Here is a 12,225-nt window from a genome sequence, read left to right as displayed (position 1 = left end):
CATGCAAGTCCAGTGGGTGTTTCTGGGCCTGGTCCCAATGAGTTGTCCCTCAAAGGCCCAGACAGCCCTGGAAACGACCCTGCCCCCTTCTCCCCTGCATTTTCTGACAGAAACCAAGACTGGAATACTGACCAAACTGTTACTTGGTTGCCTAGCAACAGCCACTGAGGGTATCTGGTTAAAACTATAGGAGCTCCATTAATAATTTGGGTGTTTTTTTTAACCCCCAATGCATTTTTTTTTAGATTTCATATTTTTCTGCAAGCCCGCAACCCTTGGGCATTTTTCAGGTGTGTAGGAAGATCTGTCTTGTCCATTCACGGCTCCAGTCTCCAGATTTAAGTCTCCACAGATCAGGGCCACTTTATTGGCATATAAGATGTTCTTTGTAACAAGAGGGGCAGGTATCTTTCTGAATCTCCCATCTCTCCAAAGTAATCTTCAGCAGTTCCCAGTAATAAATATATATGTATGTTTCTTCCAGCATATATTTGTTATTAAGGTAGACCATATATGATGGCAGTGGTCTTCATATGGGCTGTTTCTGAAAAACACACACTCGTCATTTGACAGCACATGTGCTTTGTTCTTCGCTTTTGTAAAGGACTATTCCAGTTTTGTAAAGTTAATCTTTTTTGCCACAACACAACTCTCAGAATCCATTTAGACTGCCCAGGATTAACACCCCCCCCCCAATTCTTATAATGTAACTCAGAAGTAACATATACACAAAAATGTGAATGCGGCCTCCAAAACCAAATAGACAAGTCTCTCCACCCTGCCAAAATGAGGCTCTTATGCAACATGCTCACATCAGCTGGAGCATTCTTCCAATGGTTGTACCCGCAAAAACTACCTTATTTTAATCAATAGCCATATTTCAATCAAGAGGTTAAAATGGTTGTATTTTTGTTCTGTGGCTTTTAAACGTGCTTCTTCATTCCTACGAGTTATAGATGTACTTCCTAGGTATGCCTCGGTCTATGCACTACAGAATTACTGCTAGCTGGAGTTTCTGTCATTGTGGAGCCACATCACTCCAGAGGGGGCCAGACGATGTTACCTGAAAGGGCTCTGGACTGTTCTCTAGATCCTAAAGCATGCCACGGCAATAGAGAAATAGCTACCCCTGTATTGGACACCACCACCTCTTGTCATAGGCAATTACCCAACCAAGCAAGCAGTCCAGAGAAGGGTGCTTAAATACAGCTGCTCCCATGGCTTTGAAATCAGCAAGATTGAGGAGGCGTCACTCACTCTGGGTTACATTTCTAGTAACAAACCCATATATATCACTTCATCCGATTACAATAAACCACACACCCTCTCTCTTTCAAGGGCAGAAATGGTAGTCATTGTTATTTAAAGTACATAGAATGGATGCCTAGATAGGCATTATGATATGCCACTATGAAGTCAATGGGAAGTTATAAATACTTTATTAGGTGAGTTATTTAAGAACTCATCTTTGCATGAGTGATGCATATACAAAGGAGACAAATGCTACCTCTTTAGTGCATCAAACACACATGATCTAGGTAGAAGTTAAGCACTTTTAATTGTTCTTATTTTAAACGAGAACGTCAAGCTTTTGCTTAAGTATTTCCTACTGTGTATATAAATCAGCCTGACAGATATACAGCTTGTGAAGTGAGCTATGATGCAGGAAAGCTTATGTTTTGTTAATCTTTAAGCTTCTACTGAACTCGTGTTTTAGTCTGCTGAAATCAGTAAAAAAAGTGCTAAAAATCAGGCACCCTCATACTACTGAAAACTTTCTTTCCTCTAAATCATTTAGGATGAAACGGGCAAAACAATACACTGGGAAAGGAATGGACCAAGCACCTTAAGAATACATCAATACACTGTTTTTTTTAAAGCACTGGAATAAATAAAAATGAGATTGCACAACGGAAGGCGCTTGTAAGCCAAAGGTTCGTTCCTGAAGACATGAAAGCAGGAGGCGACGTCCCTGTGGCAATTTTGACAGCCACCTAAGGAACTTTTCAGCTCTTCACAGGCGTGGAGGTTGCTTTCATGGTCTTCTTAAGATGGTGGTAGTTGGGCAGGATTTTCATCAGGAAGTCCAACTGCAACGTTTGTGGCTAAAAAGGAACAGCACGGGGTTAGAGAGAATACAAGACAGAACACAAACCGGGGCCCAGTTAACAATGACGATCAATGAACAGGAAGAAAAAAATTTGATCTGATATATTCATCTAGAACTGTAAGAACCCTAAAGGCAGAGGGCTAGGGGGGAAAACAAACATGGCGACCTGAAGGAAAAGGAAGAATTTCAGGACCATTTCCATTTCCAACCCATCCAGAGTTCTGACCCAAAGTCCTTAAATCTCACTCAATGACAGCCTGTCTTATAGGTCCTGCCTTTCTCCTTCAGCGGGTTTCATGTTTTCATCAGGGGTTCAGGTAGCCTTTACCAAACACCCTTAGGCAAAGCGAGACACCTGAAGGCCTCCTTGCTCTATCCGACCAGCTGAACCATCTTCACAGCCGGCACAGGATCAGGAAGACAGGCTGGCACAAGGAGGGGCCCAAACGGGGCAGATTCGCTGCCTCCCACCCACCTGCGGTCTCTCGGTCTGCACTCGGCGAAGGCAGTCGGCGCCGTAGATCACGGTGTTCTCAGGGATGACTTCGTAGGTGTTGACATTGCAGCAGGCCCCGATGATGCAGCCGCCAGTCAAGATCACATTCCGACCTACAAATGCTGCGGAGACGAGAAGGTCTTCAAGACCTGAATTACCCAAGAAAACACATGCCTGGAAAGGGCAGAATTATTGATCCCAACCTACATCCCCGTGCATTCCCCGTCTCATATCCAGCCATAGCCAAGGAGAACATTAATGCACTCCATTCCCAGCCAGCTTTTCACAACTTCTCTTACTTCCCTTGTTCTACAGACAAGACTTAGATCTTCAAACCACTTCTGCACTTGGTGAGAAGATGGAAGCAGATCGTAGAGTCAATTCTGGGCAAGCTTCTTTAGGAGAAAGCTGTAGCAATTCCACCGGAGCTTATTTCCAAGTGAGTATACAGAGGATTCCCATACAAGAGGAATTCTCAATCTAAATTTCAGCCCTGGAGGGGCCAGGTTAGAGGAAGAAATGTGAGCAAGCACAGTTACTCATTCTTTGGTTTCCCTCTTCCTGTTAAGATCTGAGGCATGATCGCATTCTCCTTGTCTGAATGTCTTAGTGCAAAACCTTCCCCCACAGATTAATCTGCTGAGGAACTCTTGTGCATATGCCATGAAACACTGGCACATGGGCATGTTCAGGGCATATATTCAATTTGCATAACATGTGCTGGCCAGGCCCAAGGAATGTCACTATTTCTTTCATCATATAATAGCTGTGTTTATATGCTGTCCTTCCAGATGGATTAGTGCCCTATTCAGAGTAGTGAACAAAGTCAGTGTTACTATTATCCCTAGAATTCAGCTGGGGAGCTGGGGCTGAGAGGAGCAGCTTACCCAAGGCTCGTAGTAGTAGTGGGAATTGAACCAGCAGACTACTGATTGGCAGCCCAACCACTTAACTGCTTTGCTACAGCATGAGCGACAAGAGTGGCACGAAACATGGCCAACTTTCTCCTGTGGCTGTGCATTTCAGAAGGTCATCAGTAGCAATGGGTAAGCTCTTTCCCCAGGAAAGTTGTCCATCATAACCATCCTCTCACTGGAGACCTCCAGAGGTCCCTTGAAGTTATACTTTACTGGGACACTTAAAAACCTCTATGGATACAAACCTAAGCCTGCTACTATCTTATTAGTGGTTTAGTTCTTTTGTGAAGAAAGTTAGGCTGGAAAAGCGAATGGGTCAAGGTCACCCAGCGAACTTTGTGGGAATTTGAACCACGGGCTCCTAATCCTAGCCTGACACTGTAACCACTACTCTACATTGGTTCTTCCTCCAAAGGACGTACTTAAAAGTGCAGTGGAAAGACAAGGGCTGAGGATAAGTGGCAGAACATCTGCATAGTATGCAGAAGGCCGCAGGTTCAATCGCTGGAGTCCCCAGTTAAAGGGATCAGAGAGTAGGCAACGTGAAAGACCCTCTGCCTGAGACCCCGGAGGGATGCTGCCAGTCTGAATAGACAACGTCGATCTTGATGAACCAAAGGGTCTGATTCAGTATACGGCAACTTAATGTGTTCGTGTAACACTGTTTCCCACAGGCAACTCCTGTAAAAAATTTAATTTTAGAAGACTTCTTCGTTTGCATTTAGAAGTTAACTTAAAGTAGGTATGTAAAAGGCTGAAGAGTCCAGTTTTGCTCACTAGATCTTCTCATGTTGGGAAGACCTGCACTTGGCACCTTAATCAGGAATGACCAACCAGTTAAGAGGAGGCGCCTATGCACAGGCAAAGACCCCGGTCTCTGAGGAAACACATGGAAGACAGCAGCTTTACAGAAGGGGAGAGGTCTGAGGGGGCTCGTGGGGAACCTTAACTCAGACTGACTCCAATTCTAAGAGCATCGTAGGAGCGTCCGGAGGTAAAGGGTGGGAGAAGCAGGACTTCCAGGTCCTTCCCGGCAGAAGCCACCATAAAAAGAAACACGCCTCAAGAACCTAGCAAAAAGACTGAAACCGAGATCCAGCCCATTGAAGATTATTCCAGGCTATTACAGTGTCCCGGCTTTCCACAAACTTGGCAAAACTGAATTATGCAGGAGGGCTTTTTCGCTCAGGTAATAGGGCAGTGCTGAGAGAGATGGCTCAAGGGATGCTTTGGTAAAAGGACAGCTATTGTAGACTACACTGCTAGATACTGTCTGCAGATGTCAATTTTCCACATGGTTTAATATGTCACCTCAAATTAATTATATTTTGTTTCAACAATGTTTCATCTCCGTTATTTGGAATTATGCTGGTTTTCAAATTTCTGCAATCCAAACCTTACTGTATTGTTCAATGAAACATCCTAGCTGTTGGTTATATTGACTTACAATTGTAATCCTCCTGGAGTTTCAGTGAAAAAGGCAGACTATAAGTGGCATAAATAAAAATAAATATTCTGCCTCTCTCAAGCGAGAGGGGTAAATCGAAGGCCTAGTGAGAGAATAATTAATTTCATTTTTCTTTTTTGTCGAGAGCCGTTAGAAATTTTTGCTTTTTGTCCTTTTTTGTAACCAATAATTTTAATTACCACTTTTTTTTTTCCTTTTTATGCATTCTAAACATATGTAAAAAGCATAATGTGGCCCAATTGTACCAAAGTACATGGAAGGTATCCAGAAAAAGCCTTTCGGGCTGGTACTCAGAAAGTCTTTAAGGACCCCTCTCTCACCAGAAGTTTTGGTCCCAGAGGGTCTAAACTAACATCTTTCTATAAACCTCTGGGAACAGTACAAATATTCTCATTTGTGTTGGGGTGAAGTGGAACAAAGCTCGATAGATGAACTCCTTAACAGGATCTAGTGACATGAGGCAGCTCAGGAAATTCCACCTCCCATATGAACGGAGGTACGTGCGGAAGGTATTCAGTCCCGTGCTGGACGCAAGATCTTCATCTACTTTGCATCCAAGTATATGGTCATACAAAGAGGAAGTTTCCTATATAAACCATTCAGATACAGAAGTGCCTGCTAGAAACAGGGGCAACCACACAGAAAGCGTAACTACAGTGCAAAAGATAGCTCAACATGTTGGGAGATTTAATACTTAACCAGCAGATTTACCTTTGGACTCAATTACATTGTTGTCCCCTATTTTCATTGCCTGCGAATCTACAAATCACTGTTAGGAAAATTAATTGGAAAAATTAATTGGAAAAAATTTATTGGAAAAAATTTATTGTACCTGTTTCCTCCCAAGAACACTGCACCGCTTTTGCAGCCTCCCCCTATTCAGAAAATTCATTGCCAACACTACCTTTACAGAAGTGGAGTCCCATATACACGCTTGCTTTTTCAACCGCAGATCCTACTTTACGTCAATTCCCACTGAGTAAGAAGTTCAGAGGCAACTTACTGATCTGCCCTTGTACAGGAAGCCCCTGGAATAAATACATCCTGGTGGTCGACACGTAATGGGCCTTTTGTCTCCGCTTCATAATTCTTAAAATTATAAAGGGCAAATTGATGAAAGGCAGAGAAGTGGATTTAATAAATCTCCCAAACAACAAAATCGTCAACTCACTGTACCTGGAGACCATGAGCTAGAACACATTTAAATGAAGACTATGTCAGAAAACAGTCAGGAAATTTAAAAAGAATTTAATATAAAACGGGTTTTTTTCTGCTTGTGGGCAGTGGGAGGGCAGATGGATTTTTGCTTTGGACTGGGAGAGTTTAAATTTGAATTATTAACTCAGGCTGCAATAGTTGGTCCTTTCAGCAATAATAAATCACTCAACTTTGGAACTAGAAAAGCCGTATGCAAAGGACGTTTTTAAAAAAGCATGTTCCCTGTGAAGGCCCACTGGAGAACCCTCAATTAGTCCACACAGCCCCATACTTTAATAGGCATCTTCAGAAGGATACAACAGCCAACTTCAAACACATTATTGGTGCCAATGATCATTGGTTTCGGTGTCACATCCTCTGTATCAGGGGTGATGTTCTCGGGATAGCTGTAAAGGATTGAAGACTGCGTCACAGCATTTACGTCACAAAAAGCTAGAGAACTTTAAAAGCATTAATATAATGGCCTTTATATTTGGCATCTTAAAGGAGACACATTTATTTCTGTCACAATGGTTTTGGTATGTTGCTGTAAAAGAGAGAGTAAAACAGAGTAACAGTTTGCAGTTCAGTACCTCAAAAAGACATATAAATAATGGATTTGGCAATATGTTGATATAAACATAATCAGGTAAAAGGTGGACAATTAATCAACTAAAAACCCAGCTGACTGATTATTCAACAGACAGCCCTATTAAAAGTACAATCAACCTCTGTTACGGTAATATGCGGTACATATATACGGTAATTCAGGGAACAATTCCTAGATCAAAAAGTATCTTCCCCTGGCAACACTCTAGTTAATACCACTGATTTACATCATTTTGGACTAAGAAAGTACTCCATCCTGAACAGTACTAACCCATTTATGATCACTGCCTGTTCTTCTATGAGGTTACCTTCTCCAATCACTATCGGACCAGCTTCGGCCACAATCCGGGCTTTGGGATGAACCACCGTTCTGGGTCCTGTGGGGAAACACCTCGGGATTAATCCTGGCACAGCACTAGTACTGAAAAGTTACCCAGGATAGTTCAAGGAAGCGAAGGGCCTCTGCAGAAGACAATAACTTGTCTCAGAAGATTGTCACTGCATTCACCACTGTACATGGAACAAGCCCATGCAAAGGTGGATAAAGTTCATTTTTCACTGCAGAAGCTAACAGACATTAGGTATGTATTCTGAGAACAGGTCGTTTTCCTGCAAGTGCTTGATGTGGAGAAGGCAAGGATATTTCAAATCTCATGTAATTTTTCCTGAAGAACAGTGGCATTTATAAACAAATCATTGGTTCTATCCAGGGCTTTTTTTCTGGGAAAAGAGGTGGTGGAACTCAGTGGGTTGCCCTTGGAGAAAATGGTCACATAGCTGGTGGCCCCGCCCCCTGATCTCCAGACAGAGGGGAGTTGAGATTGCCCTTCGCGCTGCTGAAGCGGCGTGTAGGGCAATCTCAACTCCCCTCCGTCTGGAGATCAGGGGGCGGGGCTACCAGCCATGTGACCATTTTCAAGAGGTTCCGGAACTCAGTTCCCCCACGTTCCCCCTGAAAAAAAGCCCTGGTTCTATCCCCTGACTGATTATTAAGTCAAATTATTAATTCAAATTATCTTCCTCCTGTTCATGATGGGGAAGCGACTTCTCACCCAACAGGCACACCCATCCTATTGAGCATCAACACAGGACTGTAACATTTCACTAGAGCCAAAAATCCAGTCGCCTAGTGCCTAAGATATACATGATCTGAATGTTTTGCTTCACAGCAGTTAAGAAAAATATGGGGACCAAGAAATGGAGCAGAAGATTAGCTGTTTGGTTTAAATATTTAATCAGATTAACCCTTAAGAGACAGTCAGTGCTACACAAAATACTTTTTCTTACCAATTGTCACATCTCCCTTGATTTCACTTTCCACACAGACAACAGCTCCAGGAGCAATTTTGACACTGAAAAAGAGCAGCAACGGGAATAAGAACAGCGTAGGAGAGCTTCAACCACAGAAACACGTATGTGGAAATAAAGCACACAATCCACAAGCTGCTGTCAATTGTTCAGGAGGCGGTGAAAGTTTCTCTTGGTAGGATAACAACAACAACAACTGCACTTATCTGCCATTCTTCTAGACAGATGACTGCTCCGACCAGAGAGAACGGGTTAGTGTTGTTATGATCCCCGCAGTACAGCTGGGGCCGAGAGGAGCGGCTGACCCGAGGCCCCCTGCCGGAGTGGGATTCGAACCGGCAGAGCGCGGATTCGCAGCCCACCCACTGGGCTCGGGCAGCTCTCGAGGGGCTCCGTTGCCACGGAAAGCTCACGACGCCCCCGTTCTGCTTAAAGCGGGGCTGGGGAGCCCTTAGGAGTTGGGCGGAGGACAGAGAAACGGCGGCCAATTCCCCTCTAATGGGCTCACGGGCGCGGCCGCGAAGGGCCCTCGCAGGCCCACGGCTTCAAACCCGCGACGTGCTCCTTGCAGTCCAACTTACCGGAGCCCCCGAAGGCCCCGAAATGCTTTTGCCACCAGCCCGGAGGAGGAAAGACCCCCCGCCCCGCCCGGCCCCTTCCCCGGAGGCGATGCCCAGCTTGGCCCGCCCGCTTCACCGGCGAAGGCCCCGGTAATGGGTCGGGGGGCGGCCTTCTTCTCCCGGCTGTTGGCAACCCTTGCTGCGCTGCCAACGGTTGCGCGCAGGCCCCAAGCCCGCGGCCCATCCAGCCACTGGGCGCCGGCCTCGGGCCGCCGCGCTCCGCGCTCGGGGCGCCCCTGCCGCGGGACGAGAGGCGAGGCCTCTGCGGGCCCCCCGCCGCCCCCTCCGGCCCCTCCGCGCACCTCTTCGGCACCTTCTCCGCCATCTCGCCCGGCCGGCTGGGCCATCCGCGGCTCGGCTAGCGACGAAGAAGCCTGCTGGCACACGGGAACCGCCGAGCGGCAGGATCAATCCATCATCCCTGCGCTCGATTCGCCAGCCTGAGCCATTCGGAGAGACGCGCCGGCAACTCTCGCGATGTTCTCGGCAGCCCGAGGCTTTCTGCGCGAAGCGTCGAAGAGGCCCAAAGGCCACGCCCCTTCTCTTGAGGCGGCCCCGCCCTTTTCTTCCGAACGGAGCGCGGCCCCGCCCGGCCCGGCGGTTGCGCGAGGCTGGCCAGGGGCGCTTGGGGGAGAGGAGGCGGGGACGCGCCTGCCGCGTGTTAGCTGCCGACCCAGGGGAGGTAGCCGTGTTAGTGTGTAGTTGCAAAATAGTCAAGAGTCCAGTAGCACCTTCAAGATTAACCAACTTTACTGTAGCGTAAGCTTTCGAGAGCCATAGCTCTCTTCATCAGATGCAACTTTATCGTAGCATAAGCTTTCTTAAGCATAAGCTTTATTGTAAAGCATAAGCTTTATTGTAGCATAAGATTGGATGCAATCTGACCAAGAGAGCTGTGGTTCTCGAAAGCTTACGCTACAATAAAGTTGGTTAGTCTTGAAGGTGCTACTGGACTCTTTGCTATTTTAGTTTTGTTATTTATATACAGTACACAATTCTGCCAATTACTCATTCCCAAAGCGCTTTGTTGGAGCCCAAACACCAGCTTGAGAGTCATGCATCGATAAGCGGAGGGGCCACAGCCTGCAGTCATGGCTCTGCCAGAGCAAATGAGAAGCTGCAGGCAGTCTCTGGGATTGCCAACTCTTGCCTGGGTGATGCCTGGAGATTTGAGGGCAGTGCCTGTGGAGGGATTTCACCTACAATCTCTGGCACGCCACAGAACCTGTCCTCTGGCTCTGCCATTTTGTCCAAGGGAAACAGTGATACAAAATCGTGAAGGCTAACCAAACCACAGATGTAGTCAGTGAAAAATGTTTATCAAGCTAATAAAGCTATCACAGAAAAACCTCTTTGGTGTGCTTGTAATTATTATTCCACGATATTTATGTCATTTATAGTCCTCCTTTCTCACTGAGAATCAAGGTGGATTACACAGTGTGAGATTTGTACAGTCAATTTCAAGGACATTTCCATAAACAACGTCATAGGGTAAATAAACACAAGTTTACAAATACACAATGTTAGCCGTAATCCAATACAGAGTTGAAGAAATGCTGAAACAGAACATAAGCAATTCTAGGGCTGATATAGGAGCACGTGAAGCACAAATAGCTCATAGGAGCACATATTTAAGACAACAGGTAGTATGTAAGGCAACACAGTGGTGAAGTCTACAGTCCTTAAGTCATTAGCGAAGCATCTGAGAGCCCCTCCCAACCAATAAATAATAATGATAAATAATTTACCAATAAAGTCATTTTTCACAAACCTCTTCAACAAATAGCAAGTACAGAATTGTAACAAAGCATTTGCCTTAACAACATTCCATATGTCACACTGACTGACTCACAAGTAAACCAAGTGGCTAAAGTGCTTGTGCCAAGTAAACAATCATTACTATGTAAAAGAGTTCTTTTGTAATTAGCGCGCAAGCCCATCATAATCTTGAATCAACTTTTCTCTAGGCTGTCGGTGGTCTGGAGATCAGTTGGAATTCAGGGAGAATTCTGGCCGCACCTAGTGATTGGCAGCCCTACCTCTGAACTGTGTGCTCCTAAGAACTTAGCACTGGGCTATTATATATTAAGTATATTTGTATCTCTTCCTTTCTCCAAGGAGCTCACAGGGGCATACATGGTTCTCTCCTCCATTTTCTCTCTGTGAGGTAGGCAGACTGAGAGTAGCAGTTTTCTCGCCAGAGTGGGGATTTGAACCTGGATCTCCCACAGTGCAATCCTGTGCAGAGTTACTCTAGTCTAAGCCTAGGCAGAGACTCACAGGTGAACGTGGAGGCACTCCTAAAGGGCAAGAGATCAGCTACTCTGCATCATCCCAGGGAGAAATCCCGCATCTCTAAGCTGCTGCAGCCAGCTCATGGCATCGTCTGTCTGCTCCATCTCTCAGTTTATTCCAGAACCTAAACAGCTCTTTCTTCATACACAGACAGAAGAATTGCTGCCCGCAAGTCCCGAAGGGTGCTTGGACACGTTGCAATAGGCGACTCAGCATGCCTTGGACATTGAGGGGTGTTACACGTCTCTCTGTGAGTATCCATTACTCGGTTGCTAAGTAAGCGGCTTCTGACTCCACCTCTCTTTCTTTTTCCTTTGGGAGATTCTTTTTCTTACCTCATGGCCTTCCAAAAGGAAGGATGTATTTTTCAGAGCTCCTCCCAGGAATGCCTCATCCACACACGTGCATGCAGCTTCAGACCAAGGCCAGACTGAGAGCCAGTTTGTTGTAGTGGTTAAGAGCGCGGGACTCTAATCTGGAGAGCCGGGTTTGATTCCCCCCTCCTCCACTTGAAGCCAGCCAGGTGACCTTGGGTGAGTCACGGCTCTCTTGGAGTTCTCTCAGCCCCACCCACCTCACAGGGTGTTTTGTTGTGGGGATAATAATAGCATACTTTGTAAACCGCTCTGAGTGGGCATTAAGTTGTCCTGAAGGGCGGTATATAAATCGAATGCTATTATTATTATTATTATAAGGGTTCATGTAGCCCAGTATCCTCTTTCCAACAGTATGCCAGTCAGACACCACAGGGAAAGCCACAAGTGGAGCCTACAAACAGCAGCTATCCCTTGGTGGCCGCTTCTAGGCATCTGACAACCAGAAGCGTTCTGCCAACGTACCTGGAGGATGCAGAGAAAGCCCGTGTGATGTGCATGCTGGTTAGTGTTGGACCAGGGGCTGGGAGAACCCAGTTTGAATCCTCGATCTGACATGGAGGCTCACTGGGTAGCCTTGGGCAAGTCACACAAACTCCACCTATGCTACCTCGTAGGGTTGTTGTGAGGATAAAATGGAAGAGAACAACGTAAACCAGCCTGGGTCCCCACTGGTGAGAAATGCAGGGTAAAAATGAAGGAGATAATTAAATAATTGGGATAGCTTGCTAATAGCCAGCAGTAGATCGATTCTCCATAAATGTGTTTGCCCCCCCTTTAAATTAATCTGGAGCTGGTAACCATCGCCACATCTTGTAGCAGTGAGTTCCA

At 45.8% G+C, this 12,225-nt stretch overlaps 1 protein-coding gene across 2 annotated transcripts; it reads right to left on the bottom strand.

Moving 5' to 3' along the window:
• Window positions 1–1,422: 1,422 nt before the first annotated feature.
• On the bottom strand, window positions 1,423–9,129 carry DCTN6 (dynactin subunit 6). Of its 2 annotated transcripts, none has more exons than XM_054987424.1 (7): window positions 9,028–9,129; window positions 8,085–8,149; window positions 7,069–7,174; window positions 6,507–6,595; window positions 5,703–5,750; window positions 2,586–2,746; window positions 1,423–2,105 (listed from the first exon to the last, which is right to left on the bottom strand). In XM_054987424.1, exons 1-7 carry the CDS (start codon window positions 9,048–9,050, stop codon window positions 2,007–2,009), a joined length of 591 nt encoding a protein of 196 aa, XP_054843399.1. In that variant the 5' UTR covers window positions 9,051–9,129; the 3' UTR covers window positions 1,423–2,006. The 2 variants fall into 2 exon arrangements, with proteins under 2 accessions (XP_054843399.1, XP_054843400.1); XM_054987425.1 differs by having other exon boundaries at window positions 2,586–2,728.
• Between the last annotated feature and the right edge of the window lie 3,096 nt (window positions 9,130–12,225).

This window comes from Eublepharis macularius, chromosome 8 (assembly GCF_028583425.1).
Source record: "Eublepharis macularius isolate TG4126 chromosome 8, MPM_Emac_v1.0, whole genome shotgun sequence".
In the NCBI taxonomy this organism is placed as follows: Eukaryota; Metazoa; Chordata; class Lepidosauria; order Squamata; family Eublepharidae; genus Eublepharis; species Eublepharis macularius.
Note: the sequence above shows the minus strand (reverse complement) of the source record. Positions and strands in the feature narration are given on the sequence as shown.

Coding starts and splice junctions, on each gene's coding strand:
- DCTN6 (XM_054987424.1), bottom strand. CDS start 9,050: ATGGCGGAGAAGGTGCCGAAGAG. Junction 7,175..8,084: donor CAAGGGAGATGTGACAATTG/GTAAGAAAAAGT, acceptor GTTTCCCCACAG/GACCCAGAACGGTGGTTCAT. Junction 5,751..6,506: donor TGTGTTTGAAGTTGGCTGTT/GTATCCTTCTGA, acceptor AGTGATTTGTAG/ATTCGCAGGCAATGAAAATA.